Source organism: Hippocampus comes, unplaced genomic scaffold (assembly GCF_001891065.2).
Source record: "Hippocampus comes isolate QL1 unplaced genomic scaffold, H_comes_QL1_v1.1 scaffold101, whole genome shotgun sequence".
NCBI lineage: Eukaryota > Metazoa > Chordata > Actinopteri > Syngnathiformes > Syngnathidae > Hippocampus > Hippocampus comes.
The window spans coordinates 293,631-321,372 of NW_017805451.1; the positions used below are offsets into that span (position 1 = coordinate 293,631).

The window sequence follows — 27,742 nt, forward strand, 5'->3', positions numbered from 1 at the left end:
CACAGATTCGCACCTCAGTTAGCTGTCGCCTGAAGTTGTCTGGAAAAAAAAAATAACACATCGGCTCAATGGAGAAGGCAACAAACTGCATCAAGTGATCAAATAAAATGAGGAACTCAAGTGTTGTGTTTCTTCAGTCGATCTATCAACTATGGACATGACTCTCATTAAATCCTTATTTTAAATTACCGGTCGTTTTCAGGAGGTTTTGAAACTTTTCTCCTCTCTCTCTCTCTCTCTCTCTCGCTGTCTCCCTCCCCCTGCACTTTTGTATGCAAGCGCTGATTGTCGTGAAGAACGTGGAGTTGATTTGAGAGCCCATCTGGGTGCGTCACATCCACTTAAATGGTCACACTTGCGCAAGAAACGCATCAAGTGATTACCGCGACAAGGAATTTGGTGCCCTTTGGGTCACCACAATCCTGCGGTGTGACTTTACCTGCGCGCGCTCCGTGATTGGAGAATTTGGGATCTTAGCCCCGCCCACCACCGGCGGGGCGCCGGTCTCTCCAGCTGGTGAGCTCACAGTCGCTTTCAACGAGCAGTCCGCCGCACAACATGAGCTTTCCCTCGCCCCACTGAACGGACACCCCGCGTTACGTCACTCATGCTTTCACCACGCCGCTGCTGAGGCAACGTGCGACTCGGAATCGGCTTTTCTCTTCTTAGTTTTTTTTTTTTTTTTTTTTTTTTAATTTTTTGGATGCGCCATGAGAGCGCGTTGGAGGAGTTGCGGCGCGGGGCTGGTGGCGTGGACGTGGTGGCTTTGGAGCGTGGCGTGGTGCATCCCGGCAAATGAAGGTAAGCTGTGAGTCTGTCAGCCTCGCTTTAAGAGCTTGACTTATCACTGACAAGAGTTTAATCACTTTAGTGGACCACCGCGCGCGTGGCTCTCCGCCTCCTTCTGACATGTCAGGCGGAAAAAAAAGACTTTGTACGGAACATACACCTTGACAGATAACCCGTCATTTGAAGACTTGCGTGGACTGACACGCACTGCGCGATGCCAACACTTGAAGAAAACACACGAATGTGGTCATATTAATGTGTTCGTTTCCTCTTTTTGTTGTTCGAACGCCGTTTTTTTTTTTTTTGGCATTTCCCTATAAGAACTTTTAAGTCATCAGCTTTGTTGATCTCACGGCTACCGCCAGGATAAATAAAAGGCGATGGCTTGTTCCGATCGTTTCATCAGCTCGTGCAAACATGACATAAGTCACTTCAGATGAACTGCTTCGCTACATTCGACATCTAAGCGGGTGATGTCACGACATCATGGAACGGAGTGGCAGGTTGTGTTCCCACGCTATTGTCTGCACACTGTGCAGAATTCTAATCGTGTGAGATGAAAGCTATTGTCGAGGCTGTTAGTTGGCATTATCCCGGGGGAAAGAGAGCACATTCTTCAACCTGCTTATTCTTCACATGATAGATTTATTTGGAAAAAAAAAAGTTTAGGCTGCGCAAAAGTGTTTGTTCATTGTGCGGCCGCAGAATGGATTACTCCTGTTGTTTGTTGTGCACGGCAGCCTTCATTTAAGAAGTTGGAATCCACCTGATACATCATGCTGGGTTGATATCCCGTCCAACACACTGCCAAAGAACAATGGGATTTGACGAATCTGCGCACATTTTAATTGGAGGATCACAGTCTTGAAATTTGTCAAACGCATCTTGGTACAATTGATGAGAAAGGAAAAAGTGATGATGACTGAAAGGGACCAATGACTGACAGGCTGTTTGAGATAATGAAACATTCATTTTAAGTGCTGGGATCCAAAGTCCCCCCCCCCCACGGGACCCCAAATACTTGGCGTCAAAAGACCCCCTACAGAACATTTACTTCCTGTTTTGATTTCATCTGCAGCCTGTTTAGGCAACAAACTAGTTGAGTCTCAGTTTACATGCTAGCATGCCAGAGTGAAATCCTCCAATTTCTCAATTATTATTTTGATGGCTACAAAATACAGTATATTGATATTAATATGCAATTTATATGATTGACCAAAAGTATAATGATCAATAATGAACAGAATTCTGCCATACAAACAATTCTGTCTTATTTTTATGAACGTAGATTTTTTTTTCTATCCTATCGTGCTCTTCAGTAAAATTGGTTATTTCCATCAATCGAATAGCAATAGACAAATGCAATTTTCTTTCTCTTGTTTGCGAGGCATCTGATTAATTGGAGGAGGAAACTGCAAATGCCAACGACCTTAATGGCTGCTTTAATATTTAAATATATTTTTGTTATTTTGACTTCAAGATGGCGCCGCGTGAGTGGCTGCCTTTCCAGCAGCTCCTATATTTTGTTGTTCTACTTCTTCCATTCATAACTTTGCTGCTGTGAATTGGGAATTTCTCCATTGCGAGACTAATAAAGGTTTTCTTATCTTATCTTATCTTATCAGCTCCAGGAGTGACAAAACTTCTCGTTGAGTCTAAAAACATAGCTGATGAGCCACTTCGGAGGGAAAACAGTTACAATTTGATTAGTGTCCTCTTTTGGAGCGAGTCCACGCTCATTTTAATTGATGGCTTTCTCCAAACATTGTCCATTCACCGCAAGATGCTCATGCATCTGTTTTCGAGATGAACACCCTGGCCCTATTTAGAATAATAATATCTGACTAATGAGGATGGTAACCGGTATACGAGGGTGCACGTTAGCGAGGGCCAAACTCATCACACTTAATAGTGTTGATAGGAAGGGGGTGGATTTGCTATGTTTGGCAAAATGACATGAAGAGAAGTTAAGCCATTCACCCTTTGAGGGACAGCGGTTACTACAGTGGACAGCTTATCATGTTATCAGGTTACAGGGGGCATGAAAGGGTTCAAATCAAACCGGAACGATTTAAGCTAACATGACCGACCTTGCATGAAGGCAGTTCTGCAGAGAAAAGAGACGATATCTGTGCAATAGCATGAGGTCAGAAAAGTGTTAAGCACCTCTTGGCCTTTTCATTTTAACACGACTCCCCAAACTAAAAAAAAAAAAATCTATGCGCTCCTCAGAGAACATCTTTCAAATAATAGCAGCGCAACACTGAAAGGCCCCTCCGTCACTGAGCAGTGACGAGTCTTCCGAATGCCTCCAGTAGATCATTGTCACGAGTTAGGTGGTTGAAGGTAGAGTGAAAGCGGACACGTATCCCATATGATCTAGTTCAGCATCACTTATCTCTTCTTTATGGCCTAATTAGTTGTCTAATCGGCGCCAAAGGACATCTTTTATTATTCCAGGCAGACCGGGTGGAGACTTTAAGACGAGCGGATTGTGGAGGGGAAGGGTTGGAGAAGGGAGCGAGTCTTAGGCACAGAACATGGTTTGCCCCAGACAGACTCTGCCCACAGACAAAAACCTTTTCGATGGATTTTGATGAACATCATGTCTTTTTTTTTTTAAATTGAAATATCGCGTCATTGCATTCCCCTCACCGATTATTCTTTCTCAGAATGATATAAAGTGCATAACTGCACATAAACAAACATGAACAGAAAAACAAAGGATCCTTCATATTGGACTTTCACTTTTATTACATGAGTGCACACTGTGTACCGTGGAACAAGTTCAACATTATCACCAATGAGATAAAGTTAAGTGAACGTTTCCCACGCGACTCGAGCTGCTTTTGTCGTAATGTTGATGCATCAGCTCAATCTCCGTTTTCAATCATGTTAATCACTGTTCCCGATGTTGAATGCAATGTGGAAATTACCTTTGTGCACCGTTTTCATTTCTCAAGAATCAACATTCCACCCGCTCAAAGGCAAAATATTTAGAACTCAATAGGAAATGACACAAAACATTGCATTTTGGTCAAACCGAAAAGTGTTTTTTCAGCAATGTGAGTGCCGCCGACAACAGCAGTGCCTGGTTTAACATTTATGGGCTAGAATGACGGCTTTAAACGTAAAAGTGACATATGTTGCCACAAAAAAACTCATTTATTTTGTCATAATTTTGAAAGTTGTTACAGTACGTTAATTAAATTATGCAGATTTAAAGTAACTAAACAAAGACAGAAGAAATAAATGGAAATGTAATCCAGGGTCAAATTGGGATTGCCATTGTAAAACGAGCAATGAAGCCCAGCAACCTGGCTCAATTTGGAGTATGAAAAGCTGAAGGTAGTTTGAAATTCCTCATTCCTATTCGTAATAGTGAAAAATCAAAATCAAAAATCATGAAAATAAAAAATCCAGATTGTTTTTTTTTTTTTTCTTTTAACAAATGTGTGGAGCATTCCATGGTCATGTCATGCATGTCAGCAATGTCAACTCTTGAGTTTGTGTGCAACCCCGGAAGCACAATTTTCTGAAAATGTTGCTGACATTAAAAAGTCTCCACCGCTGGGGATTTTTTTTTGTCTTTTAATCGAGGTAGTTGATTGTTGTAACCAAACTACATATAATATGGAAGCAACCATGTGCCACCATCCCACCATGCCGATTGTCAGCATTTTCTGTAGATATGCAAGAGAGAGTCACCACATCAAGTAAAAATGTGATTCCAGATGTGCTCACAACTCCCGTTGCCGCTGTGATTGGAATTATTATTTATCGGCTGAAAAATTAAATGGGAATTCTGAGTAATGTAGACTATGGGCGGGGGGTTGGAGGTCTGCTACCGATGGAGAAAGATTTTGACTAGGTCTCCGTGAGCCGAGTCATCGCCAGCCGCCTTAATGTATGTAAATTGTTAGGTCATGTTAACGCGATCACGGTGGCATTTCGAACACCATTTGGTGCCCAAAATATCGATCACCTCCTGTATATTTGATACCTTTCACGGTATGTCTTTCATTTTGACTGACTGCTATTTTCATTTCACAGTTAACCTGCTGGACTCTCGCTCTGTGATGGGAGACCTCGGATGGGTGTCATACCCGAAAAATGGGGTGAGTGAGCCTTAAAATTCATCCATTCAGCGTAAAGAAGCACACTACGAGTGACTGACATATGTTAAAATGGCGAGCCAGATTTGTTTTAGGAATGGCAAAGGTCATTCAAGGTTTCCAAGAACTCCAAGTTAATTATAAGGCTCGTTTGAATTCATGAATGAAACTATTGCAAGTCGTCATGGCCTATTTCATTCTCAGACCAAGAATTGGATTTCCATGGCTCAGTAAAGGGCAAGTTGAAGAAATACTGAGGGAATATTGAAAAATAGCCATTGAAAAATCAAATGGGTGCGTTTAAAATGTATTCCGGACTTTCAAGAACACCTCGGCGCGTGATCAACGAGTGATCACAGCCAAAGTCTTTCACCACCAGCTCTTAAGTTAATGTGGAAGGGCAATTTTCCTGCCCAATAAGGTGATGGTTTTTTCATGGAAAATCATCCATATTTAATGCTACTGTATATCAGTATATAAATATGCCTACTGCAAATGGGCAGAATAAATGACGGAATTAACCAATAATTTCAAAGAAGTTACATTTGTGTAACTGGTAGTTATTTTAACTAATACAGCACATATGAAGACATTTATGAATTAATATTCTCTAGTTAGTTACTTCTGTGGGCGTCGATTCACGACTTGATCGATCACAAATCCATCCTCAACTATTTTGATCGTCAATTCATCATTCTGAGCCATTGTTTCACTTAAAATTGTCCAAATCCTCCGATTTCCACCTTTAATGCTCTCCGACTTCTGTCGTGCTTCGCGAAAGCAGATTGTCTTATCTTTTGTGTTTCTTCAAAATAAGACATCTGCTTTCACTTTGGAAAAAAAACAGCTCAAAGTCTCCGGGTTGTAAATATTCAGGTATACCTGTCATGCTGACCAGAGCGATATGGCACCTTTTTTTCTTTTCCCAGCCACATCTCCTCCAAGGCTGTTTTGTCGCTAGTTGGAGGAGATATGCTGAAATTGCAGACATAATCATATTCATCGAGTGTGATTATGCCTCATGGTTTGTTTTATCCAAGTCCGTATGTAACCATATTCATGGGAAATAGAGGTAAATAAATAACTCCCTAACATTTTCACAAAGTATTTTTTTTTCCATCCAGTGCAAGCTGGTATTTATTTTTTTTATTCCATTTGACATATTGCCTTGTGTTCAAATGATTTGTGGGAGGAACAAGAATGACTGTTGTTGGCTATTAGAATTCCTATCGTGGAAGCTGATTACAATGGAATCCAATCTGGAGCGCCTCGACTAGCTTGCGCACACACCGACTTGGCAGCGGCAGTCTACTACGACTAAATAAGATGTTAAGCAGGGGGGGCTCTTTTGGGGGGGGCATATTCCAGATGGTTTGTTTCATTCTCCTCCTCCACCATCCGCACTGCTATCTTTTACATTGGCTTCTTCTATCTGTCGTGTTCGCCTCCCGTCTCTCCTCGTGTCCTTGATGCCATCTGCTTGTCTTTTTATCTCACCATCCTTCCTATTCTCCATTCTGTGCTCCCCACCAAATGCTTCTCTTTTGCTTTTGAACAAAAAGCTCATGGGAAGTGCGTTTAAGGACAGGCGTACTCTGTCCCAATATCTTTTTTTTTTTCTTTCAAGGAGCACTAAAAAAAAAAAATGCTTCAAACCAACATTACATAAACTGTTTTGTTTGGACACTGACAATATGCTGTACATACAGAACAATACATATTAGGGATAGTTTTTTTTACAATATACTTATTCTAAAGCCCCCCCCCATGCGGGCAAGGAGAGCCACAGTCACCAATGCCATTTTTTCAGACATTTATTGAAAGCGGGGAGAAGTGTGAAGCACATAAATTAAAATTAACCCACTCATACAGAGACTTGGATTAATTTAAGTATGTTTAAAGCATGTGGGAGGGGTTAAACAATCGCTGTCAAATTCAAGGCCCGGGGGCCAGATCTGACCCTCCACACCATTTTATGTGGCCCGCGAAAGCCAATCAAACATGGCAACTTCCATGAGGCTTGCCAAAATATGTACCAAAATTTCAAATTCTCATATGAAATAAATAATAGAGATATTGTAAAAAATTTCTTGTTGCCAAACATCCCATTGCAGTAACTTCTAGTTACTGCAATGGGGAACAGTAGTTCAATAAAGCATTATTCTTGACTTCTTTATATGATTTCAGTCATCATGGCCCTCCAACGGAAATGGTGACTAAAATGTGGCCCACGCCAAAAATGGGTTTGACACCCCTGGGTTAAACTATGAAAGAAAAATACTCCCTTATATTGCAGATGGACACAGATTGTGGATGGCTCAGGAATGTATCCCTCACATTAAACGAGGGTTAATGTACTCCCAATGCTCCATATGGTTCCAAAAATCATCTGAATCTGGAATTTTAAGCGTTTCATGTGGTTACCAACAGACTGATTGCCCCTACCATTGTCAAGGGAAGACCAAATGAACACAAAGTGGATATTTGGTGTTTCTGGATGGAAGTCAACCATGAAATATTTGCAAGTTACGGCCAGACTGCAAAGCAAGCCCTGGCAAGAACACTTAACTTTGGTCTTTGTTCCGTTGGGACCCTGCCTCCTCCATTTCGTCTCCCATATTGTGTCCGAGAGTGATGGCAGATTAGCTGAGCCGCTGCAGCTCGCATGCCATTTCGTACGGGCTTTTATCGACTGCATCTTCAAGTGAAAAAAAAAAGAAGGCACTATAAAAGGGATGGTTGTCACCATTAGGATTATTTTTCCATCAGCTCCATCCATGTCACCTGTCTCCATTGTACGCTGTTAGTCTAACCAATTCCAGGCCCATTTTGATCTGTTATCTGGACCACATCTACTGGACTCTTCAAGAGTGTTGACAAAGGCTGACTGATGAAAACATTGGGGCTTTCAAAACTGAAGCTGAAAACACACACGACAACTGATTTGCCGGCTGCCAGCTGGCGTGAGATTGGAGGCAACCAAACAACTCTCAAACCGGACTCCAGCGACGACTCACTCTTTTCACACTTCAAAATCTGATTGGGCCTGGTGCACGCTTGGAATATGAACTGCCTTTCTGTGCATGCCTCACGGATGGATGATTTCAAATCAAATTCTTGCAAAAGACGGAAAATGTTGTAGTCGGGGGGATACGATCAAGACACACGCATTAAGGTGAAAATCTCCAATATGCGCAGACCGCGGAAAATCACACCAACACTCTTTAAACACATATCAATTGTTTCGTTTTAACATAAACAAATAAACAATTTTAAAGCAAATACAGGATATGGAGAAACTAGAATAGGTTTGTCGCGGTTATGTACATGCATGCGCCTTCAAAAGGGAACTAAACTCCCCAATTTTTTTTTAGCAACAAGATGTTGTGTATATATTAGCCTAAACGCGTTATTCTCACGAATATTGGGTTTATGATATAAGAATTGAACGGATTTATTCATCAATTTTCATCCATCTCAGGAGGCGGCCGCGTTGGGCAGTATCGCCCTCTGCTGTCAACTGAAATTAATGTCACCACTGGCATTGTGAACTTCACGTCACTAAACCTGGAAAACATCTTAATGGCGTATACTGCAAGAAGTCGTGACGGAGCCTTTTCGGCATTTCTTGGAAACAAAAAAAAACAAAAAACAAACAAAAAAAAACACTTTGAGATTTGTGATTTCCTCATACTAGTTTTCAGCTAAACGCTTGACCACTGCACTTTTTGTTGACCAGAGAGACTTTTGCCCCTTGCACCACTCATGCTTGTTTTATATGAAATCTTAAGGGCTCAGCTTTCATCCTTGGACAAAGAGCACATCTATCTGGCAGTCTGACAGCGTGTTCTACTTCACTTTTCCGAAGTCTTGATTCAAACCATTTGTACCTAAGCTTACGTGTGATCGCTATTCAGCTGAAGTTGAAGGCTGGATCAACCGGCTGCCTATCCTCCACAATCAAATTCTCGCCTACTAGCTCATCTATGGAAGCGCATTGGAGCAGTGGCTGATTCACCCGCCTGAGCGAATAGTCCGGCATGCATGGACTGTCTTGCTGATTCAGCACGAGAAGCCTGAGATAAGGGCAGACGAGTGACAAAAGTGCTGAGCACACACGTACGCATTCACAAAAATGGCTGATGGTTAGGCATCAATGCTCAATGGCAGCCGACCAGCGAGAATCTGGAGCAGTTCTCAAAAATAAGGACAATGGAGGAGTAAAGTGAAAGGGGTTAAAGAATAATCACCCTCACTTACGATCCATTATTGTCGATTTTTCTTTCGAATGAGTCAATTTTACATGCCCGTGTGGACAAAATTGTTGGCGCCCTTTCTTTAAGGAAATGAATAATGTAAGACGCGATGGTGAATGAGATCCAATTACGGGCTTTATGGAAAGACAACTTGCAGAAATTGGAAAGCAGAACGCAGAGCGTGTGGCCCGAAAGCGTCGCTGTGTTTTTGACGGTGTGGTGAAAGCAATAATAGAGGACACGCAGTCGGAAAATGATTATAGTGATGGACGGAGCCGTGCCAGCTGGGTGCAAAAGTAGAGAAAAAAAAAGTGGGAGGGTGTTACCGGTGTTGGTGATCATGCTGGTGTTTCTTTCATGGATAAAGAGCGGGGACCGCTGTTCTTATTACGGTGTCATGGCGGTCAGCTGTAATAGGCGGCAATAATAAGTTGGAGACAGCTTCGCAGTGCCGGGAGGCCACTCAGCAGAGCGGCGGGGGGTCCTCTGACTGATGTGACAAACACAGACACAAACAGGCGTGCACATAACAGTCAGCAAAACAAACACACACCCTAATGAGGAGCTGGAGGGGGATGCCGACAGGGACTCTCGAGTGTTTGCATGCGAGTGATAAGGATGGCTAGCGGAGCAGCACGCAGAGGTGAAATAGAGGCTGAACGGATCAACCTGCAGTGATCAAACCTTGGCGTTATTTTCCCACCGCTTCAGAACAATGCTGCAATTCATGTGGATTATTTTGCCGCATTTCTCCAACAGAGAAGAGAAATCTTTTCTCTTGATGTCTTGAGGGAGTTCATTGAACCGCATCCGAGGGGAAGTTGGGACAGTGAGGTGAAGTTTATTTTATTCCAGATATTCTTATTTATTTTTTTATTGTACTTGAAGTATATTTTTATCCCGCGGGGGGAAAATGAAACCTACTTAGTGCTGCGTGTATTTTTTTTTTTTTGGTGGACACCACACAGAGATCCAGATCACACACATGGCAGGCATTCAAAAAGAGAGTACAAGAGAGGTTTGACGCCTTGCTCCAGGGCACCTCAACAGTCGTTAGGGAAAAGATTACCACCTCTCAAACGAATAAATATTGGTTTCCCTGCAACAACCGTGAGCCTTCAAAAATGGAATGAAATAAGCCATTGATGCTCAGTCATTTATTTTTTTCTGTCCGCAAAAGTTGAAAACACGCTCATGATCACACAACTTAAAACACAACCCTATCATCAGTGCTTTTCATCCAAGTGCGCTGAGGAGGTGCGGCACAGTTTGAAAGGCTACATTCGCAGCGCAGCAGTTCTGGGGGGAGGCTGCTACCTTTTGCCCCTGCCTGATCCCCCTTCCCCTCCCAAATCTCTTATTCCTGTGGCCGTTGCAGAGGTTCTTTCCAAGCCCACACTGTGCCCTCCCCTTATTGGAGCACAGTTTGGGACTTGTTCCCCCCACCTCCCATGTTTTTCTTTTTTCATCAGTCCGTGCTCACTGGTCACCATACCTTAATGCCTAACGCTCATTCACTTTGTGTGTGTGTGTGTGTGTGTGTGTGTGTGTGTGTGTGTGTGTGTGTGTGTGTGTATGTGCGCGTGTGTGCGTGAGTGCGTGCGTGCGTGCGTGTCCTCGCTTTCTAGGCCTTTTTACTTGGTCCTCACTGTGCCACAAGTACAGGAATGTGTGTGTGTGCTCTTTTTTGTGTGTGTGTGTGTGTGTGTGTGTGTGCGCTAAGCTGTATGAAGCTCAGTGAAGGCTACAGAATCTGCATGATCAAACCAGTAAGAAGCTTAATGTCTCAGAGTGTGCTGCAGTCTCAGACATAACTGTAGCGGCACATGCACCCAACACATGCACATGCGTGTACGGTATGTTGCTGCACTCATAAAGTGACGTATGCACAGAAGCATCATGTCTGGAAATAGCCCCAGTTTATAATCGCCTTGCAATCCCATGAAACTAAACCCCCGCCTCCCCATCAACAAAAATGCAAATAAATTTAACTACGCTGTGAACGATGCCGAAATGGCTCCGTAACGTCGATGAGTACGACCTAAACAAAAGACAGAAAGGTGGGGAGGAATGAAAAGTAATCAGGTGGAAGAAGACTGAAGTAGAGGGACACGGGGGAGGGAGAAAAAGACAAGGGCACAAGGTTGTGTACAGCAACCGTGGAAAGGATGATTAATATGGGCTATTAAGCTATAACACCAGATCATAGTCTGGTCCCTCTGGCCATATTACGCTGACATGATAAAGCGCCTGTTTTAGCCAGGGGAGGGTGCTAGCGATGCAGATAATAGCCATGTCCCAGGAAAGTTGAGAACACACACGTCAGGGAGGACTAGACTAACTTTTGTGCAGGTATGGCTCTACAAGACTCATAGATGAGCAAGCTCATCTACAAGTACACACTCAGTCATTTATTTTTTATTTTTTGCTGACAAGAACTCCGCCCCTCGTTTATGATAAATACCTCCACTCAGAACCCGCTCAAATCTTTTGGACTGAGGGGAAATGAGGTGGAAAGGATGAGGATTAGTTTGCCATCCATATGAGCCACTCACAGCTCTTTATACATGTTGCGTGTTAAGCCTCACATAGGGCTTTGCTGTGCCTCATTTTGACTCGATTTTTCATGGTTCTTACTCTCTTCACCTGTGCATGGTGTTAAATCATTTAACTACATAAGTACCGCAAAGCACAGATGAACGCTTGAATGGTTTCCAAACTAGCTGATCAGGGTATGGCATCTCTGTAAAGCTATCAATGATGAATTGTAATCTGAGGAGCTCTGGTGTCTCGGGCTTCTTACAAAGTAGATAGGATATGATTTAAAATCAATAAAGTGCTTGACACGGTCATTTTGAAGAAGAGTGACTTCGAATGTTGACTGGGAGCGACAAAAAACAAGAAAATAGTCGATCGCTCAAATGATGGGGACTTCAATTATACTAAATTATGTTTCTAGAAAGTACAATCTTATATTTGTGGAGTGTATTGGTTCTTAGTTATTGTTTGATTTTCTTCTAGGTTAGAAACATTCGGCCAGCATTGGTCCACCAAGTGTCACCATAGCACGACCCCAAGAGACAAGATTGTGTTTGCAGTGTGATGCGCGTAGGTGGGATGGCGGTAGTTGTGACAGCTATGTTACGTAGTTACGTGCCTTTGAATTAAGCAGAGAAGATAAGTGTGACACATTTATTGTTTTTCATCATGTTCCAAGACGTTCCACTGTGTCCAATCAACAAACACCCGCATGTTAAGCATGTATTACTGTGACCAGAAGAACCGGAGGAATTGATTAAAAAGTGGGACAATTCACATGTGTATTGTCTTTTATAATATTGATGACATCCTGGGCATTTTAGAAAGTGTAGTCAAGCTACACCTTGGAAGGGCAACTGATAGCATGCGGCATGTATTTTTATTTTTGCAGTTATCAAAAAAAACCCACCGATAAACATTCAAAATACATTTTCCCCAAAAAATAAAAAATTTGCAAATATGCAGGAGTTGACTGTAGTTTTAAGTTGTAATATCGCCAATCGCCACTAGATGGAAGACATTTATTAGTAACGCTTTCACTGTGTCATACATGCTGAGTAGGCCTAATATTTTTTTTTTGCGGATTTGGAATAATATACAGGACAAGCAAAGTACCTCAAAAATATAAAAAATTTTAGTCAGTTAAATTCTTTTTTTTTGGACATTATGTACAAAAATTTGCATTTAAATTTTTGGATGGTTTTTTTTTTTTGGACATTATGTACAAAAATTTGCATTTAATTTTTTGGAGTGGTTTTTTTTTTTTTTTTGCTCAGCAGGGTTGTGCAATTCTTGAATTGGAGTTATTTATTTATTTATTCATTTATTCATTTTTATGTAAGAGCGTCATTTTGCACTGGCCGAAACGATCACAGTATGTGGCTCGTTTCTTTTTTGCTTCAAATCCTTTTCCCATGCATTAAAAAAAATATTATCAAACATGCAATACACAAAGTATAAAGAGCGCTTATTTTGCACATACGTTGTCCATATGGTCGTTAAAATAGCATATTTGTCATGCACCTCGTTAGGAAGTGTGTGGTTCAGACTGCTCACATTGAACTGTAGCTTCATGGAAACTGTGTTCATGGAGTCTGACGTGAGTTGTTTTTTTTTTTCTGTATCTCCTTTTCCTGCACCAGTGGGAAGAAATCGGGGAAGTAGATGAAGACTATGCCCCCATCCACACCTACCAAGTGTGTCGGGTCATGGAGCAGAACCAGAACAACTGGCTTCACACCAACTGGATACTGACCGAGGGAGCCCAGCGAGTTTACATAGAGCTCAAGTTCACCCTGAGAGACTGCAACAGCCTCCCCGGCGGCGTCGGAACTTGCAAGGAGACGTTCAATATGTACTACTATGAAACGGATGGGGGCGAATTGGAGGATGGAGAAATGGAGGACGGCGAGAGGATAACGGAGGAGGAAGACAGGGCCTTGAAGGAGAGCCAGTACATCAAAATCGACACCATAGCGGCTGACGAGAGCTTCACTGAGCTTGACCTCGGGGATCGGGTTATGAAGCTCAACACCGAAGTCCGCGATTTAGGCCCTTTGACCCGGAAGGGCTTCTACTTGGCTTTTCAGGATTTGGGAGCCTGCATCGCTCTGGTTTCGGTGCGAGTTTTCTACAAACGTTGCCCGCTTCTTGTGAAAAGCCTGGCCGAGTTCGCGGATACCATCCCGGGATCAGAGGCCTCGCAGCTAGTGGAGGTCGTGGGTCGCTGCGTCAACAATTCACTGCCTTTATACGAGCCTCCCAGGATGCATTGCAGCTCTGAGGGAGAATGGCTGGTTCCCATCGGGAAGTGCGTATGCAAGCCAGGATTTGAAGAAATCCTTGGATCCTGTCAAGGTGAGCACAAAAACTTTGCCTCACTTGTGATCGCATAGCCTGCGTTTGTTCATCTGGTGTCTTTATTTATCTGAGAGCGTTTTTTTTTTTTTTTTTCCTTCACTGAGTGCCTTGCTGTTCCTTGGCTTAGTGTAGCCCCCCCACCCTCCCCCCGAGACTTGAAGCACTTTGCTGCTCTCGTACAGTCACCTTTCTGCTAAGCCTCGAGCCCAAACATTCCCACCTCCGACGTCAACTGACATTCCCATGTGTGCGCTGTCCCCTCTTGTTTTCTCTGGTGCTTATTTTAACAAGCCCGTCTCTGTGCTGTCATAGCAATTGTGTTGCTAGCATTGTCATTCTCTCCATCTTAAGCAAAAGGTTTGACCATTCAAGCAAACCGGGACAAAAAAAAACTACACAAACAAGCAGCACCTTCGGACACTACCTGTAAAATTCTATGCTTATGTTCTTTAAACAGTACATCGCATTTTAACTTGACCTTATGGTTGAAAATTTTACCAGACAGAGCAATTTAATTGTTTTGAAAACACATAGAAACCTTTAAAGTGGAAAAGGAATCACCCCCCCACTCCTTCCCAATTCCTTGTTTTGTTTTAGACATTGGCCCTCATTTAGTAACCATGCGTACGCACCAATCTGACAGCTGTTCTGTTTTTTTTAATCTTTTGTAACTTTAGACCTCCATGCATTGGCTGAGATGTGTCAAATGAATCCCCTTTTTTTCGGGAATTGTGGGAAGGGCTTATGCAAATTTGTGGCCCACGGGCACGCGACTGCCAGCTAGGATGAATTCCGATTCATCAAATTACGCACACAAACGAGAACAAAATGGGGTGACACTCACAAGTCGTCAATCCTACGAGGATTTTGCGTCTACTTGTGTGCAGAGTACGAACATTCCTACTATGATACCCAACGTTGTCGTATTTGCTGAGTAAACTTAATTTGTGCATGCAATAAAACATTTTTTTCCTCATATAGTACGAACTTTTGATGTATATTTTTCCATAAAATTGGGGTTGAAAGTGTACAACCTAATGTGCATCAAAGGTTGTCTAAATGTTCTTCAACTAGTCTCAGGTTAAGGATAAGTCTGCTTGAGTAGTGGTAATATATACAGTATGCAAAAGAAAAAAAAAACAAAACAAAAAAACGCTAAATCCATGCTGACAAGTTTCAAGCTATGATTGATTGTGGAAGATGAAGAAAAAAAAATTGAGGCAAATGAGCCGACCGAGACATCAACAAGGGCATTTGGCCAATTTGACTCAAGGACCTTTTCCACCAAATGGTTCAATTCGTATCGGACTCCAACCGAGCACATTTTCAGGAACCCTTCATCATGGTACCTTTTGAATTAATTGGCATTGGTACTCTTGCTGTGGGTGAAACAGCTACCAAGCTAATTGGCCAACAGTCAATTGTTCTTTCAAGTTACCAATAAAATAAATTGAATCGGAGCAAAACACAAATTGACGTTGTCAAGCTCGAGCGAGGTACTTCACTGCTAACAACAAAAGTCACAACGTTCATCCAATCACTTTTCAAGTATCTATCCTTTCCCAAACTGGTACTGGTCCTATGTGGCTCCAAGTAAGGAGATGAGTTTGCTCATTGACTCCCTACCAAAAATCGGTCATAAACACCTTTTGGTTGTATCACAATTCCGGACCCTTAGCCGTATTTCACACACACACATGTTCCTGCTCCATCGCGCGCTTCAGTCGTTAGTCATTTGGGGTTCAGTGTTGCTCAAGGACACGCAATAATATGAGCGATGGCCCTCAGCCAGGCTAGTGACCTTCTGATTACAAGACAGCCCATTCTACCCCCGCCGCCACCACCACCCCGTGCCCTGCCGGTCCACTTTGTTGTTTCATTGTCCCCAAGCAATGTGGAGTTAGCCGTGCACAAGGCGGCTTTATCGAGGACCATTTAGCACGTCTAGTTTTCCATTGTGCCACGGCCCCGGAAAGTCACAGGAATAAATATCATGTACCTTGCTTCCCCCTGCTTTCTCTTCATCTTGTGATTGATTGCCACAGCCTAGCTACCTTTGAACCACATCTGAGGATATATACGTCGTCACAGGACCAAAAGGAGTTACTTGAGGAGACTTGTAGATTCAACATCTCCTAAACGATATATACGTCGTCATAGGACCAAAAGGAGTTACCGGTACTTGAGGAGACTTGTAGATTCAACATCTCCTAAAGCCGGTGTGAATATCAATGTTTTAGATCTGACAGCAAGTGTCGACTAGGTTCTGTCTGAGCCTCAAGGAGAAGTTCTCCTTCTGGCATGAAAAGCACAAAATGAATTTGACTGTCAGAGTAAAACACAATGTGAGCATGTCTTTAAAAATCCAGTCCTTTGTCTTTGCTGCCTTTTTTGGGAGGGCGGGGGAGGTGGTATATGAAGGTTACTGAATATAAGGTGCTGTTCATTTGAAGTCGTGTTAGTGTTTTTTGCACCAAGCTCACATCTATTCCTCTTCTAATCCGCTTTTTCTCACGAGGGTCGCGGGCGTCCTGCAGCCTATTCCAGGTGTCTCTGGGCAGTAGGCTGAGGACACCCTGAACCGGTTGCCAGCCAATCGCAGGGCACACATAGACAAACAATTCGCACTCACAATCCCACCTAGCGACAATTTCGAGTGTTCCATTAACCTGCCATGCATGTTTTTGGAATGTGGGGAAAAAAAACGGAGTACCCGGAGAAAACCCACACAGGCACAGGGAGAACATGCAAACTCCACACAGGAAGGTCAAAGCCGGAATCGAACCCTGCACTTCTGCACTGTGAGGCCAATTAGCGAACCAGTCGCCCGCCGTGCCACCCTCCAAGCAAAACGCTAATTATTACTTATTGTTCAACATTCCTTTCCGGATAAAACGTCTCACTGCTCACCAGTAAACATGGCTCACATTGCCAATGGAGCAAAAAAAAAAAAAAACGAATAAATGTGACTCCTCTAGTAATTAATGAAGCTACAGTCGTTTTTACACTTATGCATGCAAATGAGGCTGTCACTCTGCCAGTCTTTTGAAAAGTTCGAATGAGAAAAGAACATATTTTCTCCCTTTTCAGCTTGAGATCTATTTGGTGTTTTCGTAAACAATCTTGTGAGGACTTGAGAAAAATTTTAGGGACAGCGGGCTTAATGTAGATTCGATGTATTTGAGTTATATAAAGTACTTTGCTGTGTTTAAGAACCCATTGTATAGTTCTGTATTCACTTCATTGAGTCCTTCTTTGCTCTTCAAAAAGAGAAGCGCTGCTCTGAAAATAATACAATGGCACATTATTGCCACGTTGGGACCATTCAGCACCTGTTTCAAGCACGCATACCTCGCCGAGTGGGAATCGTTGCAGGTCAAAGTGCAACACAATCCGAGACAATGTTGCACGGCGCCTAGCCGAGCGTGATTTAACGCAGTCTTTGTAAAATGTGGGACAGAACTGGTGGTGGGCATCTCGTTCGCACCTCCTTTGTTTCCCCTTTCGTTTTTATTACCATACCTCATTCGCACGCCGTTATTTCACGGTCTCGTTTTTATCTTTATTTGACTTCCTCCAATCTCCCTCGTGCTTGCATGTCTTTTCCATTCCATTTGCCTTTCTCTCTCGGTTTATCTCCATGTCACTGTCAATCATTTATTGTCTCCCGATTCCTCACCTCCTCCCTGTGCTTTTTCTTTCAAGCAACCACCTACATTAGCACTCCGACGGCATAAGCAGCAGGATCCTGTTCCCTACATGATGTCTCTGTTTGTGCAAAACAATCACTTGAATTACAGAACGGTATAGCCACTCGGCTTAAAGTGGTTTTTCACAGGGAGCATAGTGAAGTTTGCAACGAAGGCCATTGTCACGACACAGGAGACACACATTTGCATAGAAATGCTTAATTGCAAACATATGAATTTGCTGCATTTGTCCTCCCCCGAAAGTTGAGATTATTTCATTTTACCCAGCATGCTTAGTAGGATTGACTGGTCACTTTAATATGGACAAATAGTGCCAACGTGATGTTTTTCCAGTTGCCACTGAATCTTTTTGTTTGTATGTTTTAATGTTTTGAGAGAACGCATGGCTGTCAATGAAGAACGCATTTCATTTTGAGGCCTGAGTCATCAGTTCCTTACTTAAAATAATGATGGGGAACAATGTGTAAAAAAAAAAAAAATCTGTTTGAATTTGATTATCATGTAGATTAAAACTAAGATTGAATCCAAAATGGCAGTCTATTTCTTTCTAGCGCGTCAAGAGGATTTTTTTTTCCCCTCTAGAGCTTAACCAGCCAAAATTCCACTGATTAGCTGTTGTAAGGTTTGCCATCTTATGATGATTGGACTCATCTATAGCTATGTGGCAACTTGTTTGTGCAGTCAGAATTCAGAAAGTGCGGTGAGAGGTGTGTGCAACTCCCAATTGGTCAGGACTCTCAATACCTGCAAACAGAAAGCTAGCATCGTACCATTTAAGAGGATTGCGACTGGCTTTCCTCTTAACCTTGTAACTCTGAGCATACCGTTCAACTTCATTTCATGCTGTTTTTTTTTGTTTTTTTTTAGTTTTCAAAGATGGTAACTATTCTTAGTGTTTTATTTACATCCATACACATTTATTACGTATTTTTAAAGAAAACGGCAATGCTACAGCTTAAAAACTTGACATTCTAGCGAAAAACAGGCAGGACGGCGCCCACGAGGACCGGCGCTAAGACATGCCTGCTATAAGATGTCCTCAGTTGGTTAATGTGACCAATTATTTGAACTGCATCCATGCATCATTATTCCCATTAAATCAAGACCTTTGATGACTCATCAATTCAACAAGTTCAAACATCTCGAGGGGTGCTGACGCCTGATTTATAAAAGCCCCTGTAAAGTGAAAATAAATGTTGTTTTTTTTAATTTGATACACCATCGACCAAGTTTCCGATTTTCTTTTCCAACACCAAAGTCTCTTCGCGCTTCCACAACCCAAAGTGAATGATATTTGCTTGAAATGTCATCAAATGTTTTGGTTCGTTACGTCATTGAGTGCAGTGAAGACAATGGAATCTTACATGTTGAATTAAAAAAAAACAAAAAGTGGTCCGCCCACAAAAGAAAAACAAAACAAAACTGAACGATGTCTATCAAATTTCCAAGTTCCAAAAATAATCCATTGCAGCTCTTGCCATTGTAAAACCTTTATTAGCTGTCTTTGTTATGGAACATTTAATCCTCTAAACAGCCATACCATTTGCAACTCTCTTCTCTCCATTCTCATTTTTTTTTTCCTCTTCACTTTAATGACAAATGTAGAGGGTCTCGTAAATGTTGCAGCTGTGCTTTTCATTCCATTTTTTTTTTTTTTATCCAAAATTGTCACACAACAGTTGAAATTAAAGCAACGACTGTAAAAGATTGGGAATGATTTAATGTAACGCTTTGAAAACAAGTCTCGTCTGGCGCTGATATTAACGCTGGAGTCTTCTTTACAATCCTGCACAGGAAAAGAGGACAAGGAAGTCAATATATTTACATATGAAGCATGTTTTGATACTTCCTTGTTGTTGCACTGCAGTCGCGTGGGGTGACAGCAGACGATACTGCACGTGCATTTCTGAAAGGTATCATGTTGGCACAACTTTATCCAAGATAATTGGTCAGAGCCAGCGGCACTGTCAGCACAGCAAGACAAGTATGGGTGGGGGGTAGGGCGGTTAGACTGCAAACAAGGGGCGGGATGGGCGGGGTGCTATAGATGGACAGGCAGATCCAAAAAAATGAGAGAAGTGATAGGACAGCAAATGGATGGAGGAGAAATGGAAGATCTCTCACCACAGGGTGTGAGGCCGAATAGACAAAGAGATGGATGAGCGTTATTTCTGGGGCGACGGCCACCGAGGACGGATAACTGAGGACAGAAGTGGGCAGATGGATGAAGAGAGAGATGAAGTATGGAGGCGTGGGTAGGACTTGGAGATTGAGTTTGCTCTCCCGAACTCAAGCAATGAATTTTGGCTGGAAGATGAGAGTAAAAACATGATTGAATTGAATTGGGGGAGCTCGTGGAGAAAGGGGAGAAACTTCAGTAAGACTTCAACAGCGTGTTGTATTGATTGCGGAGAAACTCGTTCTCATCTGGCACTTTCAGACCGCATGGTACCACCCTGCATGGTACCATGCGGTCTTGAGACGTTTCTATTCGGAAAATCAGGTTTTACCGAGTGCCATTTTAGTACAGAGTCAGCCTGGATTCCAAGAATGCCAGAGCTGATACTATATGAGCAATAGTTGAGGCTCAAAATCCTGCGAGTGACTGGCCGCCAGTCCAAGGTGTACACTGCCACTCACCAAAAGCCAGTTGGGTTACGCTTCAGTTTAGCTGTGACCCTACTGAGGACCAGCGATGACTGATGAGCAATCACTTTGCGGGGGGCCTACACACTGGCTCCTTTCAGGCTGCAGTCATTTATGATTCCAATCAGACTCTTCCTCAAATTAGATTTTTAGGGCTGACTATCCACACTGCGTCCGGATGGGATCCGGCCCTGTTCAGACCGGGCCACATTTATTGACCCATCTGACAGGTTGCTACAGCAATGACATCGGAACAGAGGCGTCATCCAACGTGTGTAGTGTTTGACTTGACAGCTCTGCATTTCGATTGGCAGTCTCTGGTACGGCGCATCGGGTCTCGCGAGTGACGTCACGGACAGTCGACACCGAGCTTAAAATGCGAGATGAAACTACCTCCTGATTGTGTTTTCAAATCGGTCTTGCGAAAATTGCATTTCGTGTGCTGAAAATTTCACTGGATCGCGATAACGGCCACGGTTATTGCTGAACAAAACTAGACTGTAAAATATATTTTACAAAGGAACCATGAACGTTAAAAATGTCGGCCAATGGCTGAGAGAACACATTTGACTCAACGGTTTTAGAGCTAAGACAACGAGTAAAGCTAATCTGAATTTTATCATCAGTGAAAGAAAAGTCCAATTGGCATATTAAATGCACATACAGTCAGCTAAGGGCAATGTTGCAAATATTGATCTTAAGGGAGAGCTGTTGTTAAGAATTAGGGAGCGCTCCAGTTGAATACAGGAACACATTTGAAGGGCTCAATTGAATTTGGAAATTAAGGTGGAATCCGGCGATTGACATCTTTGTGCCGTTCACATTCGAGCCAGGCTGACGAGAGATGAGATGCTTGAAGTTGTAAGATGGCCAGTGAAATTGAGCGCAAGGACGATGGTGGGGCAGAGTGAGAGTAAGCAGGAAAGATGAAACGGGACCACAGTGGATAAAAAATACAAATGAAAACGAGGAAGACGCTTGGTATCATCAACGTAAAGAAATTCCTGGAATGAGAAAGTGCCGCAGAGAATGTTCCTTCTATTTATGTCGTCTAAGTGTGTCGTGGGAAATGCTGGATGTCCCTTTGCGATACTTTGCTCGAGAGGCGGGTCTCCCTTGATGTTCTTCTGTGTTTGCGCGCCTGTCAAATGTCACTGCAGCATATGTCAAACTTCATCCTGTCAACCGGTAGCGCTGCCGTCGCAATCCGCCACTCTGGCATCATAAGTGGAGGAAGACTTCTTCACTCTACCTCTTGGGAACAATGCGATTGGCAACGAGGAATGGTTGATGTCGTGGTGTCGGGTATTACAGTCAAGAGGAAACCATTTAAAATGGAGTCGAGTCGAAAATGCTGAATGTAAAAGACAAGCGAGTGGAAGTAAAAATGGGCTTTTGACAGAATCATTGTTTGAAGATGTAATTGGTTGCTCGGTCTAGTATCACTTGTACAAAACATGTTTTGGTAAAAGAACACAAGGACATTGTCCTTTTACAGAATAGTCTCAGTTTTGAGGATGGTCTTTTTTTTTTTTTTTGGGTGCTGCAAAAAGATAAGTAGAAGTGTACTGCGAGAAAAGAACCGAAGTGAAGGCTGAGACAACCCTCCAAATTATGCCAGTTGGATCTCAAATGTAATCTTTAGAGTAAGTAACTTATTCGTAATTATTATAAAATTATTCTGGATGCGTGTACGAGATTCATGTTTCAAGACGCGCCCAAAGCAATCCATTTTTTTTTTTGTTTTCAAAAATGTATTAGTACTTTAGTGTTGAAACGGGGGTGTCCAAACTACGGCCCACAGGCCATTGGTGGCCCGCTCCCCATTTTGTAGCGGCTTGCGGAATATACTAAAAATAAATTTTGGTGGCTTTTGAGAGCTCTATTAGATTGCCATGCATGATTTTGGAATATGAGAGGAGTACCCACAGAAAAGCCATGCAGGCACGCGGAGAACAACAAACTCCACACAGGAAGTCCGGAGCCGGAATCGAAACCTGCACTCTGCACTGTGAAGCGGACGTGCTAACCACCTTTCTGCCACAACTAACATTGATAAAGCGTTTCTAGATACAGTAGCCACAAATCGCGCCACTCCAAACCTAAAAAAAAACTATTTGCATCATCACTGTTAACAGAAAGCTGTGGCATTAATGTTTTTCAAAATAACAGCATTAAAAAATGTGTAATTGCTTGCTTGATTGATTTTAGTGTGTGTGTAATAAGTTCTGAAAAAAGTCAAAAACATTTTTTTTCAAACTGTCCCTATCGTCCATCTATTGTGGACAACCCTTGTTTAAAGAAACAAACAGCAGAAAAAAAGACAATTCCGTGAAAAACCTGAACTCAGTTTTTCACAAAATCATCTTTTTCCGACCTATTACGCACGTCTGGATCACCAAACCAATTATTTGTGTTCTTTTTCCTATCTTGGACTGTTTTGTGTCATTGATGAAAATGCCACACAAATGTTGCTTGAACCTTCAGTTTCCCTTTCCCTAATGTCCCCTTTGACTAAAACACTTAGAAGTGAGCTTGAACAAAAATGGACAAGCCGTCATGCGGTACTAACAGAGACGCCTGGTGAATGATAGCATAGAAATCTGCAAGGAGCGGATGGAAGCCCTTTCCATCATCTCCTCAAGTATGAATTGAGTCAATTTGCTGCAAAAAAAAAAAGAGCAGCCATTTATCATTTTAGATCCCTGCTCCGTTGGAAACGTACTGGCTGCTTTCATTGCATGCTCTCCCTCACTCCCTTCCTCTATTTTCTATCCTTCCCTCCCTTTATCGCCTCATCATCCAAACATGGCGATGCTGTCATGACAACTAAAGTGCTTCCTGAGTGCTTGTTGGGTAAACCAACTTCCCCACTAGGGCATCCTCTCGTTTAGCCTCCCTTGATGCAAGCATCCACGCACTTGCGCACGTGTCACTGCACATGTGAGGCCAGTCACCAAGATACAAATGGGCCCAAATCAAATTTAAATATGAGTCGTTTTTTTTTTTTCTTCTTTTTTTTTTTTCCAATGTTGAAATCACTTTCGAACAAGGTGCGCTTTTCAAAGTCTGCTTATGTGGATTTTTTTAGTTGGTGAAACATTGATTGAGCCGCACTTGCCGTCTCCGTCGGCCCAGCAAGTGGCGGCTCGTGCGTGTCTTTTTGTGTCTCTGACAACTCTCTGTATTTAAGTATGACTTATCCAATTGTTTTTAAATAACTAAGGTTTGAAATAAGAAGAACCGATTTCATTTTAGTTTGGTTCGAAATAAAGTGGCAGATCCAATCTGGGTTCTTTTTTTCAATTTTCTCAATCTTGCAAAGAGAATATTGTTGTTTAATTCCTCTCTGATTCATGCATGGATTTAAATGACAACATTTCGGTAGCAGGTGTATACCTATTAAAGTTTTCAATTTGAAACTGATCCAAATTGTGATTTTCAGCCTTCGGTGCACTATTGAGTGCCATTTATGATGCACTCACAGGTTCTGCTTTTCTCAGATTGTTCTTCAAACTGGACTAACATTCTAGCCCCATGATGATCCTCATCATTTTTAAATTTTTGTTTTTGGAATATGTTGACAGCTGGTTGGCATAAATGGTCACCTCACGCGGGCCTTTTCACATGCGCTCGTTGTTTTGCTTGTACAATACCCTACTAATAACACGTTTGCTTTGGGGAAAAAAAAAATATGTCCATAAAAGCTTCCTCATTATCTCATTGTATCCCGAGTCAGAGTGCGTAATATATCAGCGCGCATGTTGTTAATGAGTTCCAGCTGTACGTGCAGCTGCAACGCACCGACTGCATACTGACACAGGCGCGCTTTGGATGCACATTGTTGATTGCGAACAGTCCACATGTGAGGTGCCGAGGTGACGGCGTTGTTTTGTGAGATGATTTCTCTAGAGTACTGCGATAGTACCGAGGTCCTGACCCGAGTCCACCTCATTCCTGCTTTGCATTTAGTGGTCCTTTGAGAGCCATTATGTTTCGTTTTTTTTTTTTTTTTTTTGCCCCTCCCCTGCTAAATGCTAGTAGGCATCGGATAAATATTTTATCCGATGCCTATTTATATTTGCTTGATTTATTTTGTCCTTATACTTGGTCAGCCAGGAGCAGCGAGCTCGCTGATTTATGGACGCGATGTACTGCTAATGTCCAATCTTCCCCAGCAGAGCTTCACTGGTCCACTAAATTGGTTTTGCTTCAGAAGCAATTGTGACCTTTTTGCTTGGCCTTTGTAGTTTTTCTTGCTTGTTCACTGATTGTTTGGATGACAGAGAGGACCATTGCCCAGCATGAAATGAAAGCCCCATTGACTCCACTGTACGTTACTACGTTATCATCTGCCGTTGTTTGTGTTCACACGCTGCTCTTCACAAATACGGACACGCATCGGCAATGTACACAAACAGTGAATGGACAATCATACACAAAGCTACTCGATACATGCCCCATACACACATATAAACATCCAAATGTGTTCATGTATTCTTTGTTTGTGTTTCTTTGGCTAGTATCTCGCTGTGGGACAAATACAGGAAGAGGATATTTACTTTGTTTCCTGATGTGGTTTATGGGTCCACAATCCTATCTGGTAACACACCAGCGTTGTATTAGGGATCAGCCGAATCAATTTTGCGTTGGAGTTTACTTTGGTGCCCGTATGTCTACACAACATTTGGTAAACTCACAGAAATTCAATGAGTTCAAATACAAAAACTGGATGAGAAAAAAAAAAGGGGCGGGGGGTTGTCCCTCCCACGTTGTCCTATATTCTCACCAACATATTCGAAACACCTCCTTGTCCCACCAACAAGACATTTTGCGTACTTAAAAGTGATGTCTTCAAGTGAAGAGGATGCTCATTAAACGCCGTCATAGGACGCCAACGGATCCTTAATTGCCTGGGTTGCCAGTGTGTGTGATGCATATGAATTGCGTATTAGGCACACACATATACACACAAATGGCGCATTAGCGTGTATTGCATATTAATTACCTATTAGCCTTTGTTCGGCGCATTAAAAGCTGTGTGGCATCAAAAAGGCATCTTGGCCAAGGGCAACACACGCCCTCGCATGCATGTGCTTGCCAATACACACACACACACACACACACACACACACACACACACACACACACACACACACACACACACACACACACAGGATGCATTTTAGTCAACCAGCCATGACCATAAAAAGACTCACCATAGAAAACTGGTCGGTATGTGTGCGTGTGCGCTTCGGTATGAAAATCCATGCGTGAGGCTTTGTCCTTTTGTGTCAATGAGCAATTCAATTGCAGCGATCTATATGCTGATTGATTGGACCAAGGCGATAAAAATCGTGAAATGAGGATCACGTTATTATGTCACGCATGACATCGGCGTAGGGTCATCAGTATATGTTCTGCCGCATTTGACAAATCCTGCTTGTCGGTAATTATCCACTCCTGATTGGCATTCACTTTTCATGTGCCGCATGTGTGATAAATTGAACAGAAATGGAAATGAGCACGTAATGAATACCTCAACGTCAATAATGTTGGTTCCTGTGAGAGTTGCTTTACTACATTAAAGCAGCATGCAGGGGTTTTGTTCTTTTTTTTCCTCTCTCTCATCTTCTGTCATTTGCAAGTTTTCTGGAGATAGTACTTGAGTATTTAGTATAATTGACTGTAGTCTTTTATGTAATGACATATGTCAAAATGGAATGAGATGGACTGACATTGACACGTTTAGAATTTTGTGTCATTTAATTTCCTTAGTTTGGATGATTCAAAAAAAATCATTCAAACATTTTAAAGCTTCACTCATCGTTGTGCTTTATTTTTTTGTTTGCGTCAATTTCGCATACGTCCATTACGATTTTCATGTTTTTTTTGTCCGCCTTCAGATCGTGCTAATGTGTGTCCTATGATGTTCTTTTAATGTATGAAAAAAGTTACCCGCTTATTTGAGTCAATGGACATATTTCCGAAAATCTAGTTCCATTTTTGTCCGGCAATGTGCTATTATTGTTGGATTGGTTTGTGAGCCGAAGAACCAGGTCTCCCGGCTTGGCTTTGTACGACAAGTGAACAGTTACTCCATTCTTTGTAATTTGTCTGTGGGGGAGGTGGAGGTGGAAGTCAAGGGGAGCTACCGGAGATGATGGTGGTGATAAATCTAGCGTGTGTGTGTGTGTGTGTGTGTGTGTGTGTGTGTGTGTGTGTGTGTGTGTGTGTGTGTGTGTGTGTGTGTGTGTGTGTTTTGAGGGGAGTATGTGTATCAGGAACAGATCAGGTGTCCAATTGTCCCTCCCACATCCTGGGATATGCACACAGAATGGAGTAGAACTTTACTGTGGTATTTCTAAAGTCTCAAGATGCAGTTTAGCAGCTCACTGGTTTGGACCGCAAATTCTGCTCCTCAGTAGAGTGTAGACGGTGACCACCGCCAAGGTCGTTAGCTGTTTACAAAAGAGTTTTGTTTGAATGTCGCAAACCCCCTTTGTGGAGGATGCCAGAGACTGACTGGAGTTCATCCATACCGTACACAAAGGGGAATGTGAGCCAAGTCGGGAAAACTGCCTATTATCACCTAAATCACATGTGTCAAATTCAAGGCCCGGGGCCAGATCCGGCCCGTCACATCATTTCATGTGGCCCGCGAAAGCAAATCAAGCATGTCAAGTTCCATGATGCTTGCTAAAGTCTTAACCGAAATTTCAAATTGTTATATGTAATCCACAATACAAGTCATTATTCTTGACTTCAGATTTTAAAACAAGTTATTCATCAATTTGTTGTGCACTGTGTATGTAATATGCGGAGGTGATTAAACATTTACTGTGCTTTTCGCTCTTTTCTATCCTCCTCCTTTATCTCCCTCCTTTCCCTTTTTTTTATACCTCTTCGGTTTTATCTGCGCTTAATGTAGTTATTAATCACAGTTGTGGTCTGAACGGACCACCAAAGAGCTCCAATAAGAAACAAAGGAGCGATGAAGCACAGATCCTTTAAGAGGACAAGGCTCCCCCTGTGGAAGCTCCATTATCCCACGCGTTATTTGTATCTGTCCGCGAGCACCGGCAACACGAGGGAGAGGATGTCGCGGCGATAAGTCAGCGACTGGATAGCTGCGGGGACAGAAGTCGCTGATGCATTCTCGCGTGTTAACATTCCGCGTGTGTCAACCCTCCCTGACACCCGTTTGTGTTTGGGAGATGACATCTGTTTTCTTGCATTCTGTCATGTGACGCGTTGCCCGTATGAGATGCCAGTGCGTACGAGTAGTGCAAAATCATAATTGCCGACAAATCAGCGAGCTGGAGAC

The 27,742-nt window shown here is 42.6% G+C and overlaps 1 protein-coding gene across 1 annotated transcript in view; it reads left to right on the forward strand.

Annotated features, from left to right (window-relative positions):
* Positions 1 to 357: 357 nt before the first annotated feature.
* Positions 358 to 27,742, forward strand: part of epha5 (EPH receptor A5) — a 63,019-nt gene continuing 35,634 nt past the window's right edge. Inside the window, exons 1-3 of the mRNA XM_019874081.1 lie at positions 358 to 801; positions 4,843 to 4,907; positions 13,342 to 14,056. Coding sequence (XP_019729640.1) covers positions 711 to 801; positions 4,843 to 4,907; positions 13,342 to 14,056 — 871 coding nt within the window. The 5' untranslated portion in view covers positions 358 to 710. The remainder of the gene's footprint in view (positions 802 to 4,842; positions 4,908 to 13,341; positions 14,057 to 27,742) is intronic.